The sequence below is a fragment of the Entelurus aequoreus genome, linkage group LG15, assembly GCF_033978785.1.
Source record: "Entelurus aequoreus isolate RoL-2023_Sb linkage group LG15, RoL_Eaeq_v1.1, whole genome shotgun sequence".
NCBI lineage: Eukaryota > Metazoa > Chordata > Actinopteri > Syngnathiformes > Syngnathidae > Entelurus > Entelurus aequoreus.
The window spans coordinates 22,192,482-22,219,061 of NC_084745.1; the positions used below are offsets into that span (position 1 = coordinate 22,192,482).

Sequence of the window (26,580 nt, forward strand, 5' to 3'; positions counted from 1 at the left end):
ACCTCTATGGCCCCTGATATGGGTGGTGAGCCCATTGGAGGGGGGACCCACGTTGCCTCTTCGGGCTGTGCCCGGCCAGGCCCCATGGGGGCAGGCCCGGCCACCAGGCGCTCGCCATCGTGCCCCACCTCCGGGCCTGGCTCCAGAGGGGGGCCCCGGTGACCCGCGTCCGGGCGAGGGAAATCTGGGTCCTTTGTTTTTATTCTTCATGGAGGTTTTCGAGCTGCTCTTTGTCTGATCCCTCACCTAGGACCAGTTTGTCTTGGGAGACCCTACCAGGGGGCATAAAGCCCCCGGACAACATAGCTCATAGGATCATTGGGACATGCAAACTCCTCCACCACGGTAAGGTGGCAGTTCAGAGAGGAGGTTCATTAAATTAAGTTTTCTTTTACAGGAATGTAAAATATTTTTTAATTAGTGGGAAAACCCACATATTCGTGCTAGGCTTGGGCCGATGGTCAATAAATCATTTAATTAAACATATGAAAATTAATTTTAATAAGTTAGCCTTACAATTAGAGATGTCCGATAATGGCTTTTTTGCCGATATCCGATATTGTCCAACTGTATATTGTAGCGTCCCGGAAGAGTTAGTGCTGCAAGGGGTTCTGGGTATTTGTTCTGTTGTGTTTATGTTGTGTTACGATGCGGATGTTCTCCCGAAATGTGTTTGTCATTCTTGTTTGGTGTGGGTTCACAATGTGGCGTATATTTGTAACAGTGTTAAAGTTGTTTATACGTCTACCCTCAGTGTGACCTGTATGGCTGTTGACCAAGTATGCATTCCATTCACTTGTGTGTGTGAAAAGCCGTAGATATTATGTAATTGGGCCGGCAGGCAAAGGCAGTGCCTTTAAGGTTTATTGGCGCTCTGTACTCCTCCCTACGTCCGTGTACACAGCGGTGTTTTAAAAAGTCATAAATTGTACTTTTTGAAACCGATCCGATAATTTTGAAACAGATACCGTTAATTTCCGATATTACATTTTAAAGCATTTATCGGCCGTCCGATAATATCGGACATCTCTAATCACAATCCTTGTCTTGGTGGGCGCAGGTGGGCCCGCTAGCTTACACACATGCACAGACAGACCGTCACTAGTGAGAATCACCGCAAAGTGACAACAATTATGGTGAAAAACGATAATTGCAAAGCTAAATGTCCATATGTGGGAATATTTTGTCTTTAAATCAAATGAGCTACATGAGCCCATCAACACGGACGAACGAGCCAGTATGCCAAAATTGTTGGAAAGTGAAAGCAACAAAAACCAAACCACTCGTCATAGGTTTTTGCACTAGGGGAAAAAATGCCCTTCAAGATATTTATTGAACTGAAGTGAAGTGAATTATATTTATATAGCGCTTTTCTCTAGTGACTCAAAGCGCTTTTACATAGTGAGACCCAATATCTAAGTTACATTTAAACCAGTGTGGGTGGCACTGGGAGCAGGTGGGTAAAGTGTCTTGCCCAAGGACACAACGGTAGTGACTAGAATGGCGGAAGCGAGGATCGAACCTGGACCCTCAAGTTGCTGACACGGCCACTCTACCAACCGAGCTATACCACCAATTTTTGGTAACAGAGCTTGAGAGTCCTTTTTAATCACAATGGTAAAAATACTAATGAGAAATAAAAGGTTGAAAGGGTTACTAGCATTAGTATTATTATTATATTTTACTATTAGGGACGTATTGGTATCAAAATTTCTTCGTACGATATTATTGTGATATATTAAAAAAATAAATAAAAGACTAAAAATATAGAGTGTAAAATGAGGTGGAAAGAATGTTCAGGATAAACACACTTACTGTAATTGATCACAAACATTATTTAACAATATTTTTTACTACAAACATGTAATTTTAGGTGCAAAGATTTAGGCATGAACATCCACAGTGTCTCAACTTTTACTGTCTGAGTCCTCTACAATGGACATTTATTTTATCCGTTTGGAAAATGCAGTTTGTCAGAAAAGTTAATTCACATTTTAACTTAAAATCATGTAAAGACCTCACAAACTGACGTTAAGCTTTGTTGGCTTCATCTTTTCCAGGTAATGAACACTTATGTGTGCAACAGGGTGGTGCTTTCCCTCAGCGCGGTGCACACTGACTGAGTCTGTTGTGTCTTAGAACACGAACATGGAGTGCAGGGTTGGTTTGTCTGTTGGTTCGCAACATAACTCAAAAAGTAATTTTGAAAAAAAACTATTTCTTTTATCAAATATGAAGTGGAAGACACTTCACTTCCTGCTTTCTCTCTCTCTCCTTAAGGGCGCTGCACGCCCCCATATTGTCCAGCCCTGCGCAAAGGAGTCTGGGAGATGTAGTTTACAAACCCCGTTTCCACATGAGTTGGGAAATTGTGAGATGTAAATATAAACGTAATACAATGATTTGCAAATCATGTTCAACCTATATTCAGTTGAATATGCTACAAAGACAACATAGTTGATGTTCAAACTGATAAACATTTTTTTTTTGTGCAAATAATCATTAACTTTAGAATTTGATGCCAGCAACACGTGACAAAGAAGTTGGGAAAGGTGGCAATAAATACTGATAAAGTAGAGGAATGCTCATCAAACACTTATTTAGAACATCCCACAGGTGAACAGGCAAATTGGGAACAGGTGGGTGCCATGATTGGGTATAAAAGTAGATTCCATGAAATGCTCAGTCATTGACAAACAAGGATGGGGCGAGGGTCACCACTTTGTCAACAAATGCGTGAGCAAATTGTTGAACAGTTTAAGAAAAACCTTTCTCAACCAGCCATTGCAAGGAATTTAGGGATTTCACCATCTACGGTCCGTAATATCATCAAAGGGTTCAGAGAATGTGGAGAAATCACTGCACGTAAGCGGCTAAGCCCGTGACCTTCGATCCCTCAGGATATACTGCATTAACAAGCGACATCAGTGTGTAAAGGATATCACCACATGGGCTCAGGAACACTTCAGAAACCCACTGTCAGTAACTACAGTTGGTCGCTACATCTGTAAGTGCAAGTTCAAACTCTCCTATGCAAGGCGATAACCGTTTATCAACAACACCCAGAAACGCTGTCGGCTTCGCTGGGCCTGAGCTCATCTAAGCTGAGATGGACTGATACAAAGTGGAAAAGTGTTCTGCAGTCTGACGAGTCCACATTTTAAAGTGTTTTTGGAAACTGTGGACGTCGTGTCCTCCGGACCAAAGAGGAAAAGAACTATCCGGATTGTTATAGGCGCAAAGTTGAAAAGCCAGCATCTGTGATGGTATGGGGGTGTATTAGTGCCCAAAACATGGGTAACTTACACATCTGTGAAGGTGCCATTAATGCTGAAAGGTACATACAGGTTTTGGAGCAACATATGTTGCTATCCAAGCAACATTACCATGGACGCCCCTGCTTATTTCAGCAAGACAATACCAAGCCACGTGTTGTATCAACGTGGCTTCATAGTAAAAGAGCGTGGGTACTAGACTGGCCTGCCTGTAGTCAAGACCTGTCTCCCGTTGAAAATGTGTGGCGCATTATGAAGCCTAAAATACCACAACGGAGAACCCCGGACTGTTGAACAACTTAAGCTGTACATCAAGCAAGAATGGGAAATAATTCCACCTGAGAAGCTTAGAAAATGTGTCTCCTCAGTTCCCAAACGTTTACTGAGTGTTGTTAAAAGGAAAGGCCATGTAACACAGTGGTGAACATGCCCTTTCCCAACTACTTTGGCACGTGTTGCAGCCATGAAATTCTAAGTTACTTATTATTTGCAAAAAATAAAATAAAGTCTATGAGTTTGAACATCAAATATCTTGTCTTTGTAGTGCATTCAATTGAATATGGGTTGAAAAGGATTTGCAAATCATTGTATTCCGTTTATATTTACATCTAACACTATTTCCCAACTCATATGGAAACGGGGTTTGTATTTTCAGACTCGCCAAAGCAAAAGTGCCAGAAAACTACACATCAAGTTTTGTTTTTGTTTTGATACCATCACCTGTCATAGCATTATTGAGAAGATTTTGAAACCATAAATCTGCATAATATCCATAATATCTACAATACCGTTACAGCCCTAATTACGATTACATTAGTGCTTTATTTGGTCTCAAAATAACGTAGACAATAATATTGTTTATCAGCAATAATTAGTGGAACATTGTATCCATCTATCCATTTTCTACCGCTTATTCCCTTTGGGGTCGCTGGAGCCTATCTCAGCTATTGTCCAGGAAAATGTATCATCAAGCTTGGCCTAATTTAGGATTTCTCTCCAAAAGTAAGCATTTTTCACAGAAAACTTATACAATTTTAAGTCGGTACCAACTTATTGTTATTACTAAATTATTAAAGAATAGAGTGTACGTCAATATAATGCTATATACAACATGTACTTAACATCTTAAGTGTAAGGTGACATTAGGGTAAATAGGCCGCACACTGCGTGGCAAGCACAAGCTACAACATGGCCTCAAAACTTGCAGCGAGGTAAACATAAGGTAATATATGATCTTAAATCATTTGTGGACTTACAGGCAAGCAGTGTGTTACATAGATGTGGAAAATAAAGAAGAAAACACCTACATCATTTCAGACTGCTAGCCGAGACGATTTACAATTAAAAATGCATTAGAAAAAATGTCTGGACTATTCGTAGGCTCTGTAACCCCTGCAAATAGCAAGGATGAAATGTATTAGTATTTTAAAAGATCAGCCAAAACCCGGACTAATACAGTACAGCCTAGGTCCTATAGCATACAGTGCTAAATGTCACGGTCACTATCTTAAGTCATAGGAAACATACCTGGTCATGGCTAGCTTGTAGGGTGCTCCCAGTGCCGTGGAAAGTCATCTGCACAGGGGAGAGGGTCAGATAGGTCGCAAAGTCCTTGCCATTCTGCGCATCACTGTACTGCACCTGGAACGGTTCAAAGACAATAAGTTGAAGTTGACGGCAGGAAAATCAACGCGACCATAGAATACACCAGAACTTTGCCACTGGCACAAATTGAAAAAATAAATTAAGATTAAATGCGATTAAATTAATTGTGCATGTCTAACTGGCAACGCAGAACATTTGTCCACATTCATACAATGATAGATACATGGCTGGCCCACCACAACCACTTGGAGGCCACATGATTATGGCCTGAGCTTGTGTAAAGATTTGAAGATTATTTTTATTAATTGAAATCTGTTAGTTGTAAAATATGTCAAAGTTGTATAAAGTTGTTTGAATCAAGTTAGGGATGTGTAACACTACCTACACCACCTTCCAAAATATGGTTCAATCCTTTTGGTAGTGCAAACCCAGCATGGAACACTTCACTGTTAACTCAACACCGACGCCATGATGTAATCAAAGCTCACCTTTATGCATTCACAGAAAGCGCCAACATTTGGGAACCAAGACGAGGTGATATAATAAAGTTAAAAATATCCATCCATCCATTTTCTACCGCTCGTCTCTTTTTGGTGATAAATCTAATTGTGGGAGCATCAGACAAAGTTAAGTTTAAGTTTCACTTTTGTATCTCAAAGCACATAATTGTGGTGTGTTCAAGGAACCTTGATTAAAGTTCGAAATAGAGACGTAAATAGTTTTTAAAGACAGGGGAGGCTTATCCTCCAGTAGATACACCAATAATTATCATTATTATTACTATATTAGTAGGTATTATTATGATTATCATTATCCACTAATGATAATTCTTCGTGAATCAGCTAATATTTACCTTACACTATAAAGTAAAGGGACGCTTTATAGATTTACAATCATATTTAAGTGAAAAATAACAGACTGTATGATTATTATAACTCACATTCTTGCTACTTTATATTCAATTTCCGACACTGTTTTGAAAAACAAAGCAAAAAAACAAAAACAACCATTTTTAAGAATTTTACGGAGCCTTTGGACCCCATAAAAAGGCCTAATAACGTCAATAATTTGAACGCTTAATGAAAAACATTCTTGCTGAAACTAAAACAAAAATGTAAATGTTGGGGGCTCTCTGATCATGGAGTACACCATCTACTTTCCAGTTCATTACGTTGGGAAGATTGGCACGTGTGTCGAATGCTGGATACAATGATTGATCATTGAGATTGATATACGCAAGAGGGAACTGTTTACAACCACATACTCTAGTAATGTCAATCCAATCTGTAAAAAGTCAAAAACCATAATTTTCTTTTCTATATAAAATAATAGTCATAATACAGAAATAATATTAAAGACTAAAATGGGGCCACAATAAAAATCTTGTTTAGCGTCACACAAAGTCTAGGGCTGGCCCTGCATAGATGGCAATGACCGTAAGGGTAAGTGGATGGTTCACTGAGGGGGGGTATGACGTCACTGGCGACCCGTCATCATTGAGAGGTTAACTCTGCAAGCATTCCTGAATGCCGTGCAATCAGGACTGTTATGACAGTATGCTCCTCTTGGAAAGTCTGCTCTGAGATCCAAGCACTTTGGAAACACTGCCTGCTTGTCTGCCCTACTTCTCAATGGTGTGTGTGTGTGTTTGGCCTACATATATCCATGACAGCTGCAGGCCTTTTAATAAAAAGCAGAATTAACGATGAGAACTATTAGAAATGCACCAGCCATCGTAGTGGTGACTGTGACAAAGCTTGTTGTCATAGACGTGCGCGTGTTTTCATCTCATGTGATCCAAATCGTTTTTTTTTCTTGGAAATCCTTTTAATTACAAATTCAATTGTGACATTCAAGCTTCGGATCAACTGAATTGGCCACATTTCCCGGGGTTACGGCGCCACCTGTTGCATCGCGGCAGTCTACAAAAGCGAGGGTCAATGTAAACATAGCAGTTGAAAAGGAATGACTCGAGCTTCTTGATACAGTACAATTTAAGTAATTCTTGAAGTAATTCTTTAGATTACTGTGGTTAAGAGGCTATTTTTAGGATTGTGAGCAGTACAAAAAGCTGGCTCCAAATTTAGGTCATTATGTAATTCCTAAATTTGCTAACAAACATATCCAGGGTGCAAAAATGTTACTCTCTCTTAGCCATATATACTGTATGTCTATACAGGAAGACACAGGCTCATTATAAGAAAATACTGAAGGGAACATGCGCGCAGTGAACTGGGAACCCATACAACAAACAACACGAGACATGCATGAGTGTGCAGACACTCAAACTCCATTGTGGAATGCTATATCTGTTGGGAGCACAAGTGATTCATTCTGCAAAATGGGCTGTGGGAAAACGCCTTTTCTGACAGGTTAATCTCTAATAAAGTCTTCAGGCTTTGCGAGAAGCTAAATAAAACTATGGGGGAGACAAACAACCTACATTTTGCCTGGTATTAAAAGGATAAGGAACATACAGTACTCCACCGAATTGGTTCAATTCACTCTTCACATTTGAACCGATACGGTACCAATTTCCCTGTACCTGGGAATCAATACTGTTGGTCAATTTCTGGTACTTTTGTGTGTGTTTATGTGGTTATACATGTCGAATAATAAAATCTAAAATGTGTTTTATTCAACATTAAACATGTATCGGTGTTGTCCAGTTGTTTATATCTTGTTTACTTACACTTGCCGTTGTCTTTACCATTAAATTTAATGTAGCAGTCTTGTCTTTTGTTGAGTACTACAAAGTGTTTGTACTGCAAGTATTGTACTTAATACACACAAGCTGTTTGTTTCTAGCGTCTTTCTTTGTTGTAGTTTTGACTTGGAAGTGTGGAAATCACCATTAAAAATTGCCAATGCTAATCAGTAACATCTATATGGCATATCCAAAGTAAATTAACATCAAGCCATCGCATTTTGAAAAGTAGAGCCTTACTTGTAAGCGCTTTCTATCAGTGATGCTTGCTTTGTTGGCATGGAAAATTACATGCCAGTCTACTATGAATACACCTTTTTTCCCACAAAGTGCTTTAGCATAACATAAATGTGTTACTCCGTATCCCAATTATATTGAAAGTTTATTTTCCTAAAAAAATTATAATATATAATATAGTATGCTTACAGTCAACATTAGCATAAATGCTATGTTGCTGTATTTAATGTTAGTTCTATGCTAAAAACTCGCACCTGTTACTCAAATGAATCATCTTCCTCAAAGGAATGGGAAGAAAGTTCCTAAGATTGACCAATGCGACAATTTTTTGACAGTTTATTTTTATTACAACAGATGGCATATAACCTGCCTAAAATGCACCTTGTTTCTTGAAAAATGCTAAAAATCTTAATGACTTTTTTAATGCACCAGGGCGCTTTGGCTTGTTAAGCGATTTTAATCTGGGAACATTGCTGTTGTGGGGCCATTGTGCCAAGTAACACACTATTTGACTGTATAAATAAACATCACATGGCTCCAACGCCAGCCAAATTTTGGATTAGAAAACAGCTACATTTTGGCAGGTCACCAATCATTACCTGGAGGTCTTTCTTTCATGGTGGCTGGTTAGTGGAATAGTCCAAGTGCATGACTACTTCAAGGCCTGCCCTCGGCTGTGTCAGAACAAGAGCCCATGGTGTCATCTTTATTTGTGACGATTTAGCAGAAACGGAACTAACGAGCATCGACTAAAAAACAAGCTGTCTGTTCTTTGTGTTTGAGTGCATGTTTGGAGGCATCTGTGAGTGCATGCATTCTAAACGGGCCTAACTAATCATCCCAGGTCTCCACTCAAAAAAACAGCCTCTAATCCACTTCCTTTACAGACAAAGGGAGGAGGAGAGTTACGCAAGGCCTGCGATTGATCGGCTGCACTAACGTGGAACGACCTCTGACATTTGGTCTCAAAAGGTGGCTCCACCTAAAATGCTCCTCTTCCTCTGAAAAATTTGTGAGCAAGCAGGAAATAAAACAGTCCCAATGAAAGCAAAATGTATATTAATTGCATATATACTATCCCATACCACCATGTGCAAAGGGAAAAGTAGCTGTAGGGCCAAGTGGAGGCGAGTCAAGGTAAAAAGACACAACTATATAATAATAAACAAACTGAAGGAATGCTGTCTTTGTCGGTGAGAAGCAATTAGAGCCACTTCAGAGGAGACCTCAGGGGTCAAGAGTTTGTTAAGCGCACGGTTAATATACCTTTCATTACTCCTAATGGAAGCGCTTCGATAGGAAAACACAGCTGGTACTTGAGGGAGAAAATGTTACCTACAAAAAAAACTAAATTGTCTCAATTAAATGAGTAAGTGAGTAAAGATTTCAACTGAAGCCACTTAATAGGATTTTTAAAGATGTTTAACAAAGAGAAGGGCACAGACAAGTGGAACGACCATGGACACTGTAACATCCATCCATTTTCTACAGCTTGTCCCTTTAGGGGCCGCGGGGGGTGCTGGAGCCTATCTCAGCTGCATTCGGGCGGAAAGTGGGGTACACCCTGGATAAGTCGCCACCTCATCGCAGGGCCAACACAGACAGACAACATTCACACTCACATTCACACACTGGGGCCAATTTAGTGTTGCCAATCAACCTATCCCCAGGTGCATGTCTTTGGAGGTGGGAGGAGGCCGGAGTACCCGGAGGGAACCCACGCAGTCACGGGGAGAACATGCAAACTCCACACAGAAAGATCCCGAGCCCGGGATTGAACTCAGGACTACTCAGGACCTTCGTATTGTGAGGCACATGTACTAACCCAGGGGTGGGCAAACTTTTTGCCAGGAGGGCCACATTGGGTTCTAAGATTTGACAGGGGGGCCGGGCCAGGAACAGATGGATGGAGTGTTTGTGTGAAATAATATAAATTACATGTAAAAGCCATTACGTGAGAGGATTTGGCCTACAAACATGTAACATATCATGAGTAGGCAGCAAGGCTCATTGTACAGTTTATTTTTTTCAAATGCATTAATTTCATTTGATTAAGAATAAACACAGTAGAGAAATTCACAGTATACATTTGATTTACTTGAATTATTTACATTTGATTATCACAGAGTAACAGCAGAGAAACTCACAGTTTCAGTGGGAACAGTGTTGTTGATCTCCCTTTTTGGCCAATGCATCAAAGTCTGGAGTGAGTTTCCATCCATCCATTTTCTACCGCTTATTCCCTTTGGGGTCGCGGGGGACGCTGGAGCCTATCTCAGCTACAATCGGGCGGAAGGCAGGGTACACCCTGGACAAGTCGCCACCTCATCGCAGGGCCAACACAGATAGACAGACAACATTCACACTCACATTCACACACTAGTGCCAATTTAGTGTTGCGGGATAGGTGCATGTCTTTGGAGGTGGGAGGAAGCCGGAGTACCCGGAGGGAACCCACGCAGTCACGGGTTTGGTTGTGGCAATTCTCAGGATAGCTCCGAGATGCTGGTCAGTTAACCTGGATCTGTGACGAGATTTGTTGATGTTCATGACGCTGAATGTCTGCTCACAGACGTAGGTCGAGCCAAACAAAGTTAGCATCTTCTGTGCCGTCTTCCGGAGGTTTAGGAACATGGCTTCGTTGAGTGCAGCATAAAAGTCATTCAGTTTTAGAGAGTTGAATTTCTCCTTTAAGAGGGAGTCTGACTGAAAATCGATCAGTTCCAGTTGCACCTCTTGTGGTGCCTTTTCGGGGTCTTGTGACAGGGGACAGGACACCAGCTGAAGTGACGTTTCAATGTGGTCAAAATCAGAGAACCGACGGCTAAATTCTCCGTGCAGGTCGTCAATTGATTGGCTGTATTTCTTTGCGTTTCACGTCGCGTCTTTCTGTGTAACAAGTGTGGAGAAATGAACAAAAGAATTGTTTGCAATTTTGTCTGGAGAACAAAGTTAGCTTAGGCTTGCACATGTTTGTACATGTCGTGCACAAACTGATCTTTCCCCTGTAGTTTAACATTCAGCTCATTCAAGTACGAAAATATGTCCACACAAACGCAAAATCACAAAGCCAGTTCTTGTCGCTTAGCTTAGGAAATTCGGTGGATTTCCCCAGTAACTCCAAAAACTCGCTGATCTCGTCTTGCAGGTCCCACACTCGTTGAAAAGCTTTGCCCAAACTTAACCAGCGGACACGAGAGTGGTACAGCAAGTCGTGATGATCCGCATCAGTTTCTTCCAGGAACGCGATGAACTGACGATGCTGAAGTCCCTTTGCGCGTATAAAGTTGACTAGTTTTACCACTGGTTTCATGACGTGATCAAGCTGCAATATAGACTTACACAGTGATTCCTGATGGATGATGCAATGTAGGAAGATAACATCCTGGTCAGGGTTTTCCTTTTTCACTTTATCCTGGATTCTTTTCAGCAGCCCAACATGTCTTCCAGTCAAATTTGGTGATCCATCCGTTGTGACATTGGCCAGTTTACTCCAAGGTAGCTTACGTCTTTCAATGGCAGCAGACACATGGTTGTACAGATCCTCTCCACGTGTTGTTCCCTTCAGAGACTCCATGGCCAAAAACTCTTCCGTTATTTCAAAATTGTCATTAATCCCACGGATAAAAATTAAGAGTTGAGCAGTACTTTCATCCAGTGCTAGTGAATATAGCTTAAAGGTCTCAGCCTTTTTGTTTATTTGGCTGGCTATATCTTAGAGTGTCCGCCCTGAGATCGGTAGGTTGGAGTTCAAATCCCAGCCGAGTCATACCAAAGACTATAAAAATGGAACCCATTACCTCCCTGATTGGCACTCAGCATCAAGGGTTGGAATTGGGGGTTAAATCACCAAAATGATTCCCGGGCGCGGCGCCGCTGCTGCCCACTGCTCCCCAAGGGGATGGGTCAAATGCAGAGGACAAATTTCACCACACCTAGTGTGTGTGTGACAATCATTGGTACTTTAACTTTAACTTAACTTTTCCTCAATCAGTTCCACACGGCGAGTCACAGTCCTGCGTGATAAACGGATCTTTTCAAACTTGCCTTGGCTCTCAGGACACAAAATACCTGCCGCCTCTACCATGCATTCTTTTAAAAACTCGCCTTCAGAGAAAGGCTTGCTAGCTTTGGCTACTTTGAATGACAAGCTTGCTTTGGTGGATGACTTGAATCGCAGTTTGTCGGTGAAAAAGATGTTGCTGAGCCTGTAAATTAGCCGCCAACCTCTGTGCCGTGGCTGTTTGCTCTTGCGTTGACTGCTTGCTGGCGTAGTTAGCATGCTTGGTAGCAAAGTGGCGGCTGATATTGTACTCTTTGTAAACCGCGACAGTTTCTTGGCATATCAGACACACAGCCTTTGATCGGACTTCAGTAAAAAAATATTTTGTTGTCCACTCTGCATTAAATACTCGGCACTCACTGTCCACTTTTCTTTGCTTTGATAAGCTCATTTTTACAGAGGGGCTCACAAGACAAAGCTAAAGAGAAGAAGGGAGTAATATCCCACAGGCCAAAAATGGCAATGAGCGCCATGTAGTGGGGGAACACGTTATTACAGGGATATGGTGAAACGAACGAGGTTTACTGACGATAATAATATGAAATGTAATTTAATAATAGAATTTAATGGGTGGCTCCTCCTTAATGATAGTCAAGCGCTGAAAACGCATACGGGAGGCAGAAGCCTTAACATTGATAAGAGTTTTTTGTAAAAAAAAAAAAAAATTTTTATTTGGACAAGTTCCGCCAGCCGGATTAAAACGTTCAATGGGCCGTAGTTTGCCCGTGTCTGCACTAACCCCTGTGCCACCGTGCTGCCCAAGATTGTAACACACACTGACCAAAACAACACATTAGATAGAGGTCACCACTAATTGATAAACGGTCAAGCAACAAACTTGTTTTCCTCAAACTGCCACGAGACCGTCAAAAACACGTCAGATGGGTTGAATTTAGCTGCCAAAGTGAAACCAAACTAACAAGTAAATACAAATCGGTAAAGTTAAAGGCCTACTGAAACCCACTACTACCGACCACGCAGTCTGATAGTTTATATATCAATGATGAAATATTAACATTGCAACACATGCCAATACGGCCGGGTTAACTTATAAAGTACAATTTTAAATTTCCCGCTAAACTTCCGGTTGAAAACGTCTTTGTATGATGACGTATGCGAGTGACGTCACTAGTTAAACGGAAGTATTGGTACACATTTGAATCCAATACAAAAAAGCTCAGTTTTCATCTCAAAATTCCACAGTATTCTGGACATCTGTGTTGGTGAATCTTTTGCAATTTCTTTAATGAACAATGAAGACTGCAAAGAAGAAAGTTGTAGGTGGGATTGGTGTATTAGCGGCTGGCTGTAGCAACACAACCAGGAGGACTTTGACTTTGATAGCAGACGCGCTAGCCGACGCTAGCCGCCGACCGCACGGATGATCGAGTGAAGTCCTTCGTCCTTCCGTCGATCGCTGGAAGGCAGGTAAACATGGGTGTTGATGAGCAGATGAGGGCTGGCTGGCGTAGGTGGAGCGCTAATGTTTTTATCATAGCTCTGTGAGGTCCCGTTGCTAAGTTAGCTTCAATGGCGTCGTTAGCAACAGCATTGTTAATCTTCGCCAAGCTGTAAAGCATTAACCGTGTATTTACATGTCCATGGTTTAATAGTATTGTTGATTTTTTGTCTATTTTTCCAGTCAGGGGTTTATTTCTTTTGTTTATATCTGCATTTGAGCCCAATACTATTACGTTAGCTCCGTAGCTAAAGTGTTTCGCCGATGTATTGTCGTGGGGATAAAAGTCACTGTGAATGTCCATTTCGCATTCTCGACTCTCATTTTCAAGAGGATATAGTAACCGAGGTGGTTTAAAATACAAATCCGTGATCCACAATAGAAAAAGGAGAAAGTGTGGAATCCAATGAACCCTTGTACCTAAGTTACGGTCAGAGCAAAAAAAGATACGTCCTGCACTGCACTATAGTCCTTCACTCTCACTTTCCTCATCCACGAATCTTTCATCCTCGCTCAAATTAATGGGGTAATCGTCGCTTTCTCGGTCCGAATCTCTCTCGCTGCTGGTGTAAACAATGGGGAAATGTGAGCAGCACTCCAGCTTGTGACGCCACGCTACTCCCGGTAGGGGCAAGGCTTTTTTTTTTATCAGCGACCAAAAGTTGCAAACTTTATCGTCGTTGTTCTCTACTAAATCCTTTCAGCAAAAATATGGCAATATCGCGAAATGATCAAGTATGACACATAGAATGGATCTGCTATCCCCGTTTAAATAAAAAAAAATCATTTCAGTAGGCCTTAAATAAGCTCTCCTCCTGCAAGTGTAAACATGTCATGTCCGAAACAAATGAAACCATTACTAAGAGGAATGGCGTGGCGAAGTTGGGAGAGTGGCCGTGCCAGCAATCTGAGGGTTACTGGTTCAATCCCCACCTTCTACCATCCTAGTCACATCCATTGTGTCCTTGAGCAAGACACTTCACCCTTGCTCCTGATGGGTCCTGGTTCGTGCCTGAAATGGCAGCTCCCGCCATCAGTGTGAGAATGTGTGTGTGAATGGGTGAATGTGGAAATAGTGTCAAAGCGCTTTGAATTCCTTAAAAAGGTAGAAAAGCGCTATACAAGTATAACCATTTACCATTTTGTAACCATCATGACTCAAGCGCAGCCTTGTTGAGAGGACATCAGCGCCATTTATTAAAATATTTAGGTGAATCAGTGTATTGAAATTCCTCTGCAGTGGACTTTTGTTTTTGGTCAGACTCAGTGATGGGCAAGCTACTTGGAAATGGAGTGAGCTAAGTTACGAGTTACTCTTAATTAAATGTAGCTAAGCTACAGGGGACGGTATCAACCAGAGAATTATAGTAAGTTTCACTACAAGATACATGTCAAAAATAGCTTGTTCATCAACACTACATATATAAATATATATATATATCAACATAATGTACAACCTTCCACCAAACAAATAAGCAGTGAATAAATGCTCAGTTTGAATGTTTATTATAATAAACACAAACTGGAAACATGCCCTCTGACTGGCTTTTTAACATTTCATTTACCTTGCAAAGTTGTGGTATCATGTACAAAATGAGGGGCACTGGGAACAAATTAAATTAAAAAGTAGTTAAGAAACAGCAATAATAATAAGATCAAATAAACACCAAAATATATACAGTACCCACTATTGGAATGGGGGCTTTTTAGCACAGAATATATGACTCAACAGAAACCACAGTGGCAAAATGACAATAACCTGGCCAAAGGAAAAAAAGCAAAACATTTGCCTTACAAAACAGAGATTAACAAACTCCATCTTTACATAAGCAAAAATAGATAAAAGTAAACATATTTTTGTGCGAGGACTGGAATCTTATGTAACGTTTATATCAGCGTTAACGAAGCAGGATTAAAAAATCACTTTCTCATAGCCCCTCTCTCTACTCCCTAGTGCTTTGCTCAGATAGCTGTCAGTCAGCCAGAACAAAACAGAACGTTTATAAATTGTTAAAAATAATGTGTATTTAAATAAAAGTACCGATACGTGACCTATTGATGCACTCTGGAAGAAACAGTTATTCAAACGACCCGTGCCATCGCTGCAGTCAATGTTTTTATTTTGCTTCCTTTTTATAGCATCAACAACTAACTGTCCATCGAGTGAGTCACTATACTATTGATAATGATACACGCAGCACTACAGTATATATACGAGCTAGGGGTGTACAAACAAAACATGAAATGTAAGGTAATACTTTACAGATACTGTAATATGATTGTTCACGTTTTTCAGGCAGTACAGATTGTTGTCCTATTGCATTGTGTTCTGCATTACAAACTCAAACGCAATTCGGGTCCTGACATAGAAGCTTGCTTATCTCTCGCTGTAGCTAGCTCACGCTGATGTGTTAGTACGCTAGAAATACAGTTGCTCAGTGTTTGCTCTCACAATAACAATGTTGCTTAGTTATTGTAGAGGTTACAAAACGTAAATTAGGTATTGGCGGTTTTTGAATGCATTTTTAAAGTGATTTAGAGGCAGAACGGATTGCTCCCATTAGCTGCATTGCTACTACCTACAATAAGCCAATTTTTAGAAGTTAGGATGCAAAAAAAATACCAAAAAACTTTTGTCTACTTGTCTCTCATAAGTATTGTGAATGATATGCACATTTCCAATAAAAGTGCAGTTCACCTTTAACCACTTTTTTAGTAGGTTTAATTCAGCGGCTAGTGCTTCCTCCACCACCTCTGCACCACCAACCTCTCCCATGACCACCTCAGTAGGCAGAGTCCAGTTGTTATTTGTTTTTTTATTACTTTTCTGAGTAGTATAATAATGATAATAATAATAATGGATTAGATTTTATATTGCGCTTTTCTATTGTTAGATACTCAAAGCGCTCACAGAGAAGTGGGAACCCATCATTCATTCACACCTGGTGGTGGTAAGCTACATTTGTAGCCACAGCTGCCCTGGGGTAGACTGACGGAAGCGAGGCTGCCAGTTTGCGCCTACGGCCCCTCCGACCACCACCTATCATTCATTCACCAGTGTGAGCGGCACCGGGGGCAAGGGTGAAGTGTCCTGCCCAAGGACACAACGGCAGCAATTTGGATGTCAAGAGGCGGGGAGCGAACCTGCAACCCTCAGGTTTCTGGCACGGCTGCTCTACCCACTACGCCATACCGCCCCATAGTATAAGTCTACTATATACAGTGTTGGGACTAACGCGTTACAAAGTAACGCGTTACTGTAACGCCTTTAGTTTTGTCGGTAACTAGTAATCTAACGCGTTATTTTTTATATTCAGTAACTCAGTTACCGTTACTACATGATGCGTTACTGCGTTATTTTACGTTATTTTTTATGTAGTATCGGCTAGAAACAGAAGATCTGAGTGTGTTTTATTGGAGCCCTGCGGTGGAAAAGAAGAGGCATGCTTTCTGTGGGTATGGGTGGGGGGTGGGGCTCCCAGACCGTAGTTGAGGGGCGCAGGGAGACGTTCCTCCAGGGCCTATGTACTTCGATCGGGGCTAACAACCTTCACTTTACCCGGCGGTGGGTCTTTACAGCTGAGGGTGAATGACGAGGCCGGCGGTTTGTTGCAACATTGTGACTTTATTGGACGCAGCCATCCACCAAGCTAGAGCACCTGCATGCACCCACTGTCGCCGGTCCCTCACTTCTCTCGCCCACTTACTCACTGACGTCACTCACCTCACATGCTGTCATATCTTAAAGGGCCACACACACACACACACACACACACACACACACACACACACACACACACACACACACACACACACACACACACACACACACACACACACACACACACACACACACACACACACACACACACACACACACACACACTACTCTCATAACAACTAACAAGACATCATGGCGAAGCCAGAAGTCGAGTTTTCTCAATACTTTTCTTTTGTCGAGCACAAAGAAAATAACATTTGAGTTAAATGTAAGTTGTGTCTTGGATCAAAGATCCGGTCTACTTAAAGTTAAAGTGCCATTATGTTGCAGCTATTTAAAATAGTTTTGTCAATTTGTTCTGGCCTGAAAAAAATTTGCCCTTTGAAACATATCTTTGTCTTTGTGTGTTGTATGTAGACCACATTGCTTAGCAGAGTTCAGTGATGCAAATGAATGTCAAGTTGATCAACAGATTGTATTATTCTCCAGTGCAATAACAGTACTGACATGAAGGCTAAAAGGGCGTTAATGGAAGCCTTAAAAAAAAGGGGGAAAAAAAGAAGTAACTAAACAGTTACTTTTCCCAGTAACGCATTACTTTTTGGTGTAGGTAACTGAGTTAGTAACTGAGTTACTTTTGAAATAAAGTAACTAGTAACTGTAAATAGTTACTGGTTTTCAGTAACTAACCCAACACTGACTATATAATACAAGTATTATATAGTAGACTTTGCATGCTGTTGCAATTCCAAGACATTGAATGGCAATAGTCTATAGATTACAGAGAACTATAGTAGTCTTTTCTATTGAGCTGAGTGTTTGTCTAGTCAATGTTGTGCCCTATGTCTTTATAGTGTAAGTATTTGATTTATTACACACCAGCTGTTTGTTACGTGCATCTTAGTTCAAGTTTTTATTTAAAATATATGTTGAAATAGCAATGGCAATTTTACATGGCAAATCAGTAGCATGTATATGACAAAGCCAAAATAAATTAGCATCAAGCTAGCGTATTTTGGGAAAGTGGCGCCTTACTTAACATTTGAGTGTTTTCTCTCAGATATACTTGCTTTGTTGGCATTGAAAATTGCAACATTATCGGGAGGTAATTTGGTGGTTGCTGCTTGCATGATTGTTTCCTCATCAAGTGTTTAAGCCGGTGTTTAGTCTGCAGCATGACGTCACAAACAAAAAGGTATCAAAATATGCCACCGTTCGATTTTAAGTGAATCTACCTGATAGCACCGACCGAACGGTGATGGGCGGGGTGAGTGTTCTCAGGGCATTCAATCGTTCGCAACTGGACTGTTTGGTTTGTCTTAGAAAACGTTTCGCCTCTAATCCAAGTAGGCTTCATCAGCTAATAGACCTATTGGTCAGATGTAGTCTTAGACTGGTCAGATCTAGTCTAGTGGCTGGTGCCAAAACCACAAATATTTATACTCCAACACCAGGAGGGTGTGACTTGGCAAAAGAGCAATACTACTGTGAATGCCAACAACAGTAGTTGAAGTGGAATTTCCACTCGTGAACATTGAGGTATTGTGTGGCAGAACGATCACTGTGGATCGACCACTACCAGCCCTGTTAGCATTCCATTCAGTTGTAACAAATGGCACCATTTTTCTAACTTTTATTTGTTGGAGGCTAAATTTCAGAGTCTTTTAGGAATGGTTGAAAGGACAGTATTGTATGTGGGAGATAAGTGGTGTCGCAGACAACCTCTTCTGTTCAGGGATGGTTTTTCTACCTTGACGTGTATGGCTTCCAGCACTCCTCTTTCGTACCATGCGTCCTCCCTTTGCAGAATCTGGAGATTTCTGTCCTCAAAGGAATGCCGTTTCAGCTTGAGGTGCAGGTAGACAGCTGAGTCTTGGCCTGAAGCGTTTGCAGGCTTAGTGGTTGTATTGTTTCCCCAATATATGAATTAGTGCTTTTATCATTACACTGGAGAGCATACACCAGATTGTTTTTGTGGGTGTGGGGTGTCTGGTCTATAGGATGCACCAGTCTCTGTCTCAGGGTGTTACCTGGTTTGATGTTGTGTTGGTTAAAGTTATTTTAAGTTTCTCAGATATACCTGATACATATGGAATTACAATGTTTTTGTGTCTGTCACTTTTTTTTTTCCTCATCCACTTTGTTCTTGTTACTTCTCGAACCGGATGCACTTTTCACAAACGACCAGCTTGGTTAACTAAAGGTTTTGAGGGCTTCCCTCAAATGCTTATGCTTTTTGTCTTTGGTCTGTGGGCTGGTAGGAACATTATCAGCTCTGTGTTGTACGGTTCTAATAGTGGGGTTCGGGTAAACCCTGACAGAGGCCCCTGTTTTCTCGAAAGTGGACATCATAGTCCAAAAAGACAACTTGCTGTCTTTGACATCCTCACGTGTGAACTTGATGTTTTTGGCCACTGAGGTAATGTGTTCGGTGAATGCTTGCACTTCTTGGCTTCTGATTTTACCCATGTGTAATCCAAATATCTGTACCTATGAATTGGTGCTGTTCTCTTAAAAGAGCTGTCGTAGAATTTCTGACCTTTTGACCTATATTTCTTGTCTATTAAGAATGTCTGCTCATTTTCAATTATCTTCTATTTTGTGCCATTGAATGGACCAGTTGTGGGACAAAGGTGAATATGGAGTTATGCCAACCTGTCTACAGAATGTTTAGATTTTCCAAATATGACTAACAGATACGAGGTTGTTTTGGAACAGACAAACCAAAACAAAACAATCATGATGCACGAGATAAAAACAGTGACGCACGAGATAAACAACAGTGACGCACAAGAGACATATAAAAAATGGCAGAAGACCGGGACTCGAGAGTGATTTTGGCTTGTGTGTGTCTTGTGTTATTTCAACCTGCACTTCTGATAATGGGTAAATAAATTTGTTGTACTAAACTACTTTTGTTGCCTGCTTAAGCTTCGGACAATCCACCACACAAATTGGCGTCACGAACAGGATGGCCCAGAAGCTACAGGTCGACAGCCGCTCCCGCTCTCTCGGTCAGGCAGACAGTGTGTTGCACGCGCGCATCATAAGGTAAGCAGTTTGCTTAAAGTGTAAACATTTTCTGCCTGGAGAGAGCCGGATCGATAAGACTAATTGCTGAACCTGTTTTTGATAAAAGATAGGTTTAGTCAGGTTCTCCAAAAACAACCTGGAATGGGGTAAATTATGGTTGGATTGAGTTGTTTTATATGTGATTGTCAAGACTTGGTTCATGGCGTGGTTTGTTCTCCCAGAAGGCAAAGGAAAATTGGCGCGGGCAAGGCGTGAATTTAAATACATGATTTATATTTTTAACACTAATAAACTACAAAAAAAGGAAACAAACAAAAGGCGCGCACAAAGGCGGAAATACAAACTTGACTATGAAACAAAAGACATGGACGTGGGCACAAAAACTATGAACAATAAAACAAAAACACTAACTGTGGCATAAATGAACAAAACTTACTTGGTAAAGAACTGTGACAAGACATGGAGCAGAGTGATGAAATAGTGTGAGGACGCCAGGACGAACAACAGAAACAGACAGATTTAAATAGTGACGTGATCAGTGAAAACAGGTGCGTGACAAGACAGGTGAACAGGTGCGTGACATGACAATGTGAACCAGGTGAAACTAATGGTTGCTATGGTGACAAATAAAAGTGCACAAAAAGTCCAAAACCAAATCCCAACATGACTAAAACAAAACATAATCACAGACATGACAGTGATGATTTGTCTGTGTGTTTGTTGAAAACTTGTGATTTCTTGTTTTTAACATAAGGGGATTGTTATTAGAATTTTGGTGGTTTGGAGTGTAGAAGCACAGACGATGTGAGACGAATACATTTCTTAACCTCTTCCTCCTTTGTCGTTGTCGGTAGAGGAGACTTTTTCCTGCAAGTGCATCAGAATTAGCCAGAGTTGGACAAAGATAAATTTAAGGCAAGGTTTGCTAACTGGTGTGACATTTGGCCCATATAAAATTGATACGTCTGTGAAAGTGCGAGACACCTGTCTATGTGGAAACTGCAGCGGTCCCTAGTCCTAGTGACTCAGCGTGTAAAAAAGCCTCATATTAGGAGATCAACTGAGCCAAGTTGTCACGAATCTGTTTAATGGCTGCAGAATACACAGGTGGCGTCTCGGGCTCCATATGGTAGAGCTTTGGTGAAACTTGGTGAAACTGTATGGACTGACCAGACACGATGTCTGTAGGATTGTTGGGTGATTCCTAGTGGTCCTATGGCGCCTTAGAGGCCAGTTATCCGTGTTGGTCAGTTTGATAACGCAGGTGCTGCTCCACTGAATGGGTTAATCGCCGTTGTATGAGCAATGATGGAACCTGGTTTTTGTGATATGAGACGGCCGATTCCACAAGCACGCGTGCAAAGTTGTTTATATTGGTACATTGGTCCGGACCAGGGTTTTTGGGGTTAATGGTTATAAATGTGTGTATATATATATATATATATATATAATGAATGTTGAGAAGTATGTGCGTAATTTAATAACTTTTGTGTAGCACCTGTTTTCTAATCTGTTTTATTTCCCTCCTCTGAAAGGCAAGCATACTCCCCCCTCCCTTCACGTTTTTTTGTTTTTTTTTCCGCACCCCCCGCTATCTGTAAAAGTTGGAAAATTGTCTAAAATGTGTGTGCTTGTGAGAAAGTAGACAAAGATTATGTACAGAAAACATATGAGTGAATGATCTATCCATTTAATTATCTTATTCCGCTCTCGGAGGTTGGATCGAGGGGGCAGCAGCCTAAGCAGGGAAGTCCAGAATTCCCTCCCCGCTTGGCTATTTGTCCATCTAAGAGTGAATGATAAATGTTGTTTCTTATTATTAAGGTTCTGATATGATACAGCTGTGCTTCTGGAGGAGAAAAATAGTTGACTGTTGCATTTATTTTTAACTGTGCTGGTGATTGTAACTGTGTAACACTATAGTTTGCAAGAAGGCTCTCGCTTTTTGGGGAAAGATGTGTGTGCATGTGATAAAAAAGGAGGCCCTGCTGGGAGACATTTTTAGAAAAGGAATGTGTGTGTGTGAAGAGGCTGTGTGAGTGACAGCTGCACGAGACGTGGGTCGAAGAGGTTTGACACTGTTAGCATAGCATTGAGCTAGGTTAGCATAGCATTGGATTAGTTTAGCATTGAGCTAGGTTTAAAGAATAAATAAATAAATAAATAAAAAACTATATATATATATATATATATATATATATAGTGGACAGCTGTACTCAGTCTGAGGAGAGTGCTGACAGGTTGGTTTTGATAATAGGAAAAATAAAATAGACTGTATATGAATAAATAAACATTTAAATATCAATACATACATTTGGACTGGGACATTGAAGCATTGTTAAATTCATTAGTCATTAATTATGGTGTAATATACTGTATTGAACAGCCCTGTTGCTTATCTGATCCATCCAGTTCCTGTGTGGAAGTTGAGACAAACACACACACACACACACACATCATAGATGAACACATTGTAGCTTTGAATTAATAATGATATAGCAAACACATTAAATAAAATTGAATTAAATTTAATAAAGGTAAAATGATTATTTAATTATATTGACATTTTAATTATTTCAAGAATAATCACGATGAAGTAAAATTTTAATTTATATTCTAAAAACATCTAAAAAAACATCTGTGCAACTGTGAATCATAGAGTCTGAGGAAGTACAGATAAGAATCGCCAGACTCAGCGCCATAGTCAAAACAAAACGTAGAGAAGTGTTAAACAAATTCTAATCAGAAGACAGACAAAGAATGAGAACGTAAGTTATCAGCACAAACAATAATTGAAATAAATAACAAAAGAAAGCAAATTTCAAAGGGATAAATGAAGGTGCATGTAGAATTACATGTAGAAAATAAAACTAAATGGAAATAAATGTCTGCGGGATAAGAGATCTGTCCAGTGTTACAAGGACGAGACGTCATGAATTGTGCTCGGGTTAATAATAGATAGATAGACAGATAACACGTTATTGATTCCTTCAGGAGAGTTCCCTCAGGAAGAAGAAGTAAAAAGTAAACAGGAACTAATAAGGGTATAAATGGAAACAAAATAGAAAAATATTACAAGGAGAATAAAAAGAGAACAGTAAAATAAGAATATAACAAGAGAAACTAGGCATTAGCGACCATGATATAAAAAAGTATTGCAATGTTATTGTTTTGCATCCCCTGTCATCCTAGCCCCCAGAGAGGAGTTGTACAGTTTAATGGCGTGTGGGACAAATGATTTTTTATAGTCTAAATCAGTAGTTCTCAAAGGAAGGTATGGTGTTTCCGCTCGGAAAAAAAAAAAAAAGAAAAAAAAAAGGGGGGTACCTGAGATTTTAAATATTCTAAAAATAGCGACAATTCAAAATCCTTTATAAATATAATTATAGAAGAATAATACTTCAACAAAATAAATATTTAGAATTAAGTTTACGAGTCCAGATGAATCACTATTACAATATCCAAAGAAGGTTGATGATAGATTATATGTATAGAAATCTTTAGTATAATTTAATCACTTTTTAGTTATTCTTATATTTTTTTGTTGTCCAAATAAGTCAAGTAAGACCACAACAAACTGTTATACAATTTAATAAATCAGAAATTGATGACATTATGCTGTATTTTATTTATTTATTTTACTGGAAAAAAAAAGGGGTTGAAAAGCACTGCCCTAAATCATATTTAAAGATAAAATTATTTTATAAGACTGATTATTTTGGATTATTGTGTTTGTATTGAGAGATAAAGAGAGAGAGCAGGTGAAGGAAGATTGTTTGTTTGGTTGGTTGAGTGGAATGGGAAGAAATCAATAGGAAGAATTACATACAAAATGGAATAAAACTATGAGTGCAATAGATAATGAATGAATAAATGAAATACGTTTATTTTGGTCATATAATCAACCAGTTTGTGTGAGCAGTTTAACAGTACAGATTAGACAAATTAACATTCATACACATTTACACACAGAAAGAAAAGAAAAGAAAAATGATGACCGAAAAAGGAATAGGCGGAAGCCAAAGATTATCCTATACATTCACTGAACATTAAATTACCTGGAACATCAACGATAAAAGATGAAAGTAATTGTTGCTATATTTCATAATGTTCAAAAACTTCACCTTTCAAGGGTCTCTTAAACCATAACAAAAAACTACATGTGTTCAGCTCATCACTGAGGATGGTCCATCATTTAACTCCTAGAACTGAAATACATTTGTATTTTTATTTTTATTTTACTTGACCTAATTCAAAAATCAATATCCCCCGTAAATGATAGTTTTCTCCACATAATGTAAATAAGCTAAGAATACAAACTGGAAGGCTGTTGTTCTTTACTCGAAACATAATTGCCATTGTTTTAAAATTAAATTATCTGAACATTTAACACATTATGACTTATAAAAAATGGATTGGTAGGATCATAATAATAATGCTTTGTGTATTATTGAAATGAGCCTTTTAAGTTTAAGTATTGGGTCTATATTTCTTCTATAAACATTTCCCCAAACTTCAAAACAATATTACATATGGAAAAATACATGAATAATATAACATGTGCAGACATTTCTTATTCAGCATGTGTTTTACTTTATACCGAATGGCAATGGATTTGGATATTTTTCTTTAATATGTTCAATATGCGGCTTCCAACATATTAATGATCAATTACTATTCTCAAGAATGTAGTTCATATACTCTGTCAATTTCCACTTGATTCAACTTTAATTTTTGTTTCACAATTTGACTTTGCACTCTGGACAGGTCGACACCTCATCACAGGGCCAACACAGATAGATAGACATACAACATTCAAACACTAGGGCAAATTTAGTCTTATTAATTTCCCCATATTGAGATCTATTACTCAAAACAACTACTTAACCACTATTGTGAAACACCTTTCTAATTTATGGGAGTATTGGGATAGGATTGAGGAAGATGTCTGCTGTGGTGGTGGTTAGTTTGGAAATTAATTTAATAAAAGTAAGATTAAGTCGGGTAACTTTAAAGTGTAGTCTGACATTTTTAATTTGGAGTAATTTATTTTTATTTAGACATTGCAGTACACCATACTTCTGGATGGTGAGCTACAAGAGGATAATAGCATGACAGAATAAAGTTAGAGTTAAAGTTAAAGTACCAATGATTGTCACACACACACTAGGTGTGGTGAAATTTGTCCTCTGCATTTGACCCATCCCCTTGATCACCCCCTGGGAGGTGGGGGGAGCAGTGGGCAGCAGCGGTGCCGCGCCCGGAATCATTTTTGGTGATTTGGCACCCAATTCCAACCCTTGATGCTGAGTGCCAAGCAGGGAGGTAATGGCTCCCAAATTTTTTGTAGTATTTGGTATGACTCGGCCGGGGTTTTGAACTTGCGACCTACCGATCTCAGGGCGGACACTCAAACCACTAGGCCACTGAGATGAAGGAGGCAAACCAAATCTCAACAGCTTTCAGTTAGCTATAGATTTTGAGAGTATAATGCGAATAACTATAACTTTACAACTGTTTGCTGTGAATAGTGTTGAATAATAATTACAAATAACAGCCTACATTAATAATTAGAATAAGAGCCGATATGTAAAGTGTTAAAAAGAGGAGAAGTGTGATTAGGCCTGGCGCTTAGAGCAGGGGTGGGCAATTAATTTTTACCGGGGGCCGCATGAGCAACCCGAGCACTGCTGGAGGGCCACACCGACAATATTTCAATTAAATTTTGCTCAAATTATTTTTGATATACCGTAAGATAGATAATAATAATAATAATATTTTCATTTAACCTAACTTATCTTTATACAAAAGCAGATGGCTTTTGATGGTTTTATTTTTAACACTTTCCTACACAACACTTCCTGATGTATAATACAATACAAAAATTTCAATTTCTGTCACTTTATCCTGCATCCTCTTTGTTGTGAACGTAGCACGCCTGTCAGGTGATTGGCGAAGAAGGAGGAAGCGTTGCTGTTGCGGAAATGAGGAGTGAGGATTGGTTTTCCTTTTGGAAAGAACGAGATAAGTTGAGCTGTGTTAGTATAGCATGCTCAATAAAAGTTTAAAAAGTGCATCAGACTTGGTGTGCACTTCTTCTGGACGCTACAATTGATGTCAGAAGTGGGATGAAATGCCTCCCAGTTCGCCTTGCCATCAAACCTGGGAGTCTTCATTGAGGGCGGAATTCCCCCCGTGGCAAGCAGTGTGGCTGCACCTGTAAACGCGCTCTCTCTCTCTCTCTCTCTCTCTCTCTCTCTCTCTCTCTCTCTCTCTCTCTCTTTGCGGCGAGCTCCTCACGTGGCACGTACCTCCCGATGACGTAGCACACAAGCAGTGCAGTATGCGCAAAGTTTTACTTCTGCCACCAATTGTAGCGTCCAGAAGAAGTGCACATCAAGTCTGACGCTCTTTTTAAACTTTTATTGAGCAAGCTATACTAACACAGCTCAACATATCTCGTTCCTTCCACACGCACGT

At 39.9% G+C, this 26,580-nt stretch overlaps 1 protein-coding gene across 1 annotated transcript in view; it reads right to left on the reverse strand.

The window, feature by feature from the left end:
• stau2 (staufen double-stranded RNA binding protein 2) overlaps positions 1-26,580 on the reverse strand; it is a 412,795-nt gene that overhangs the window by 72,801 nt on the left and 313,414 nt on the right. Inside the window, exon 13 of the mRNA XM_062021077.1 lies at positions 4,803-4,916. Coding sequence (XP_061877061.1) covers positions 4,803-4,916 — 114 coding nt within the window. The remainder of the gene's footprint in view (positions 1-4,802; positions 4,917-26,580) is intronic.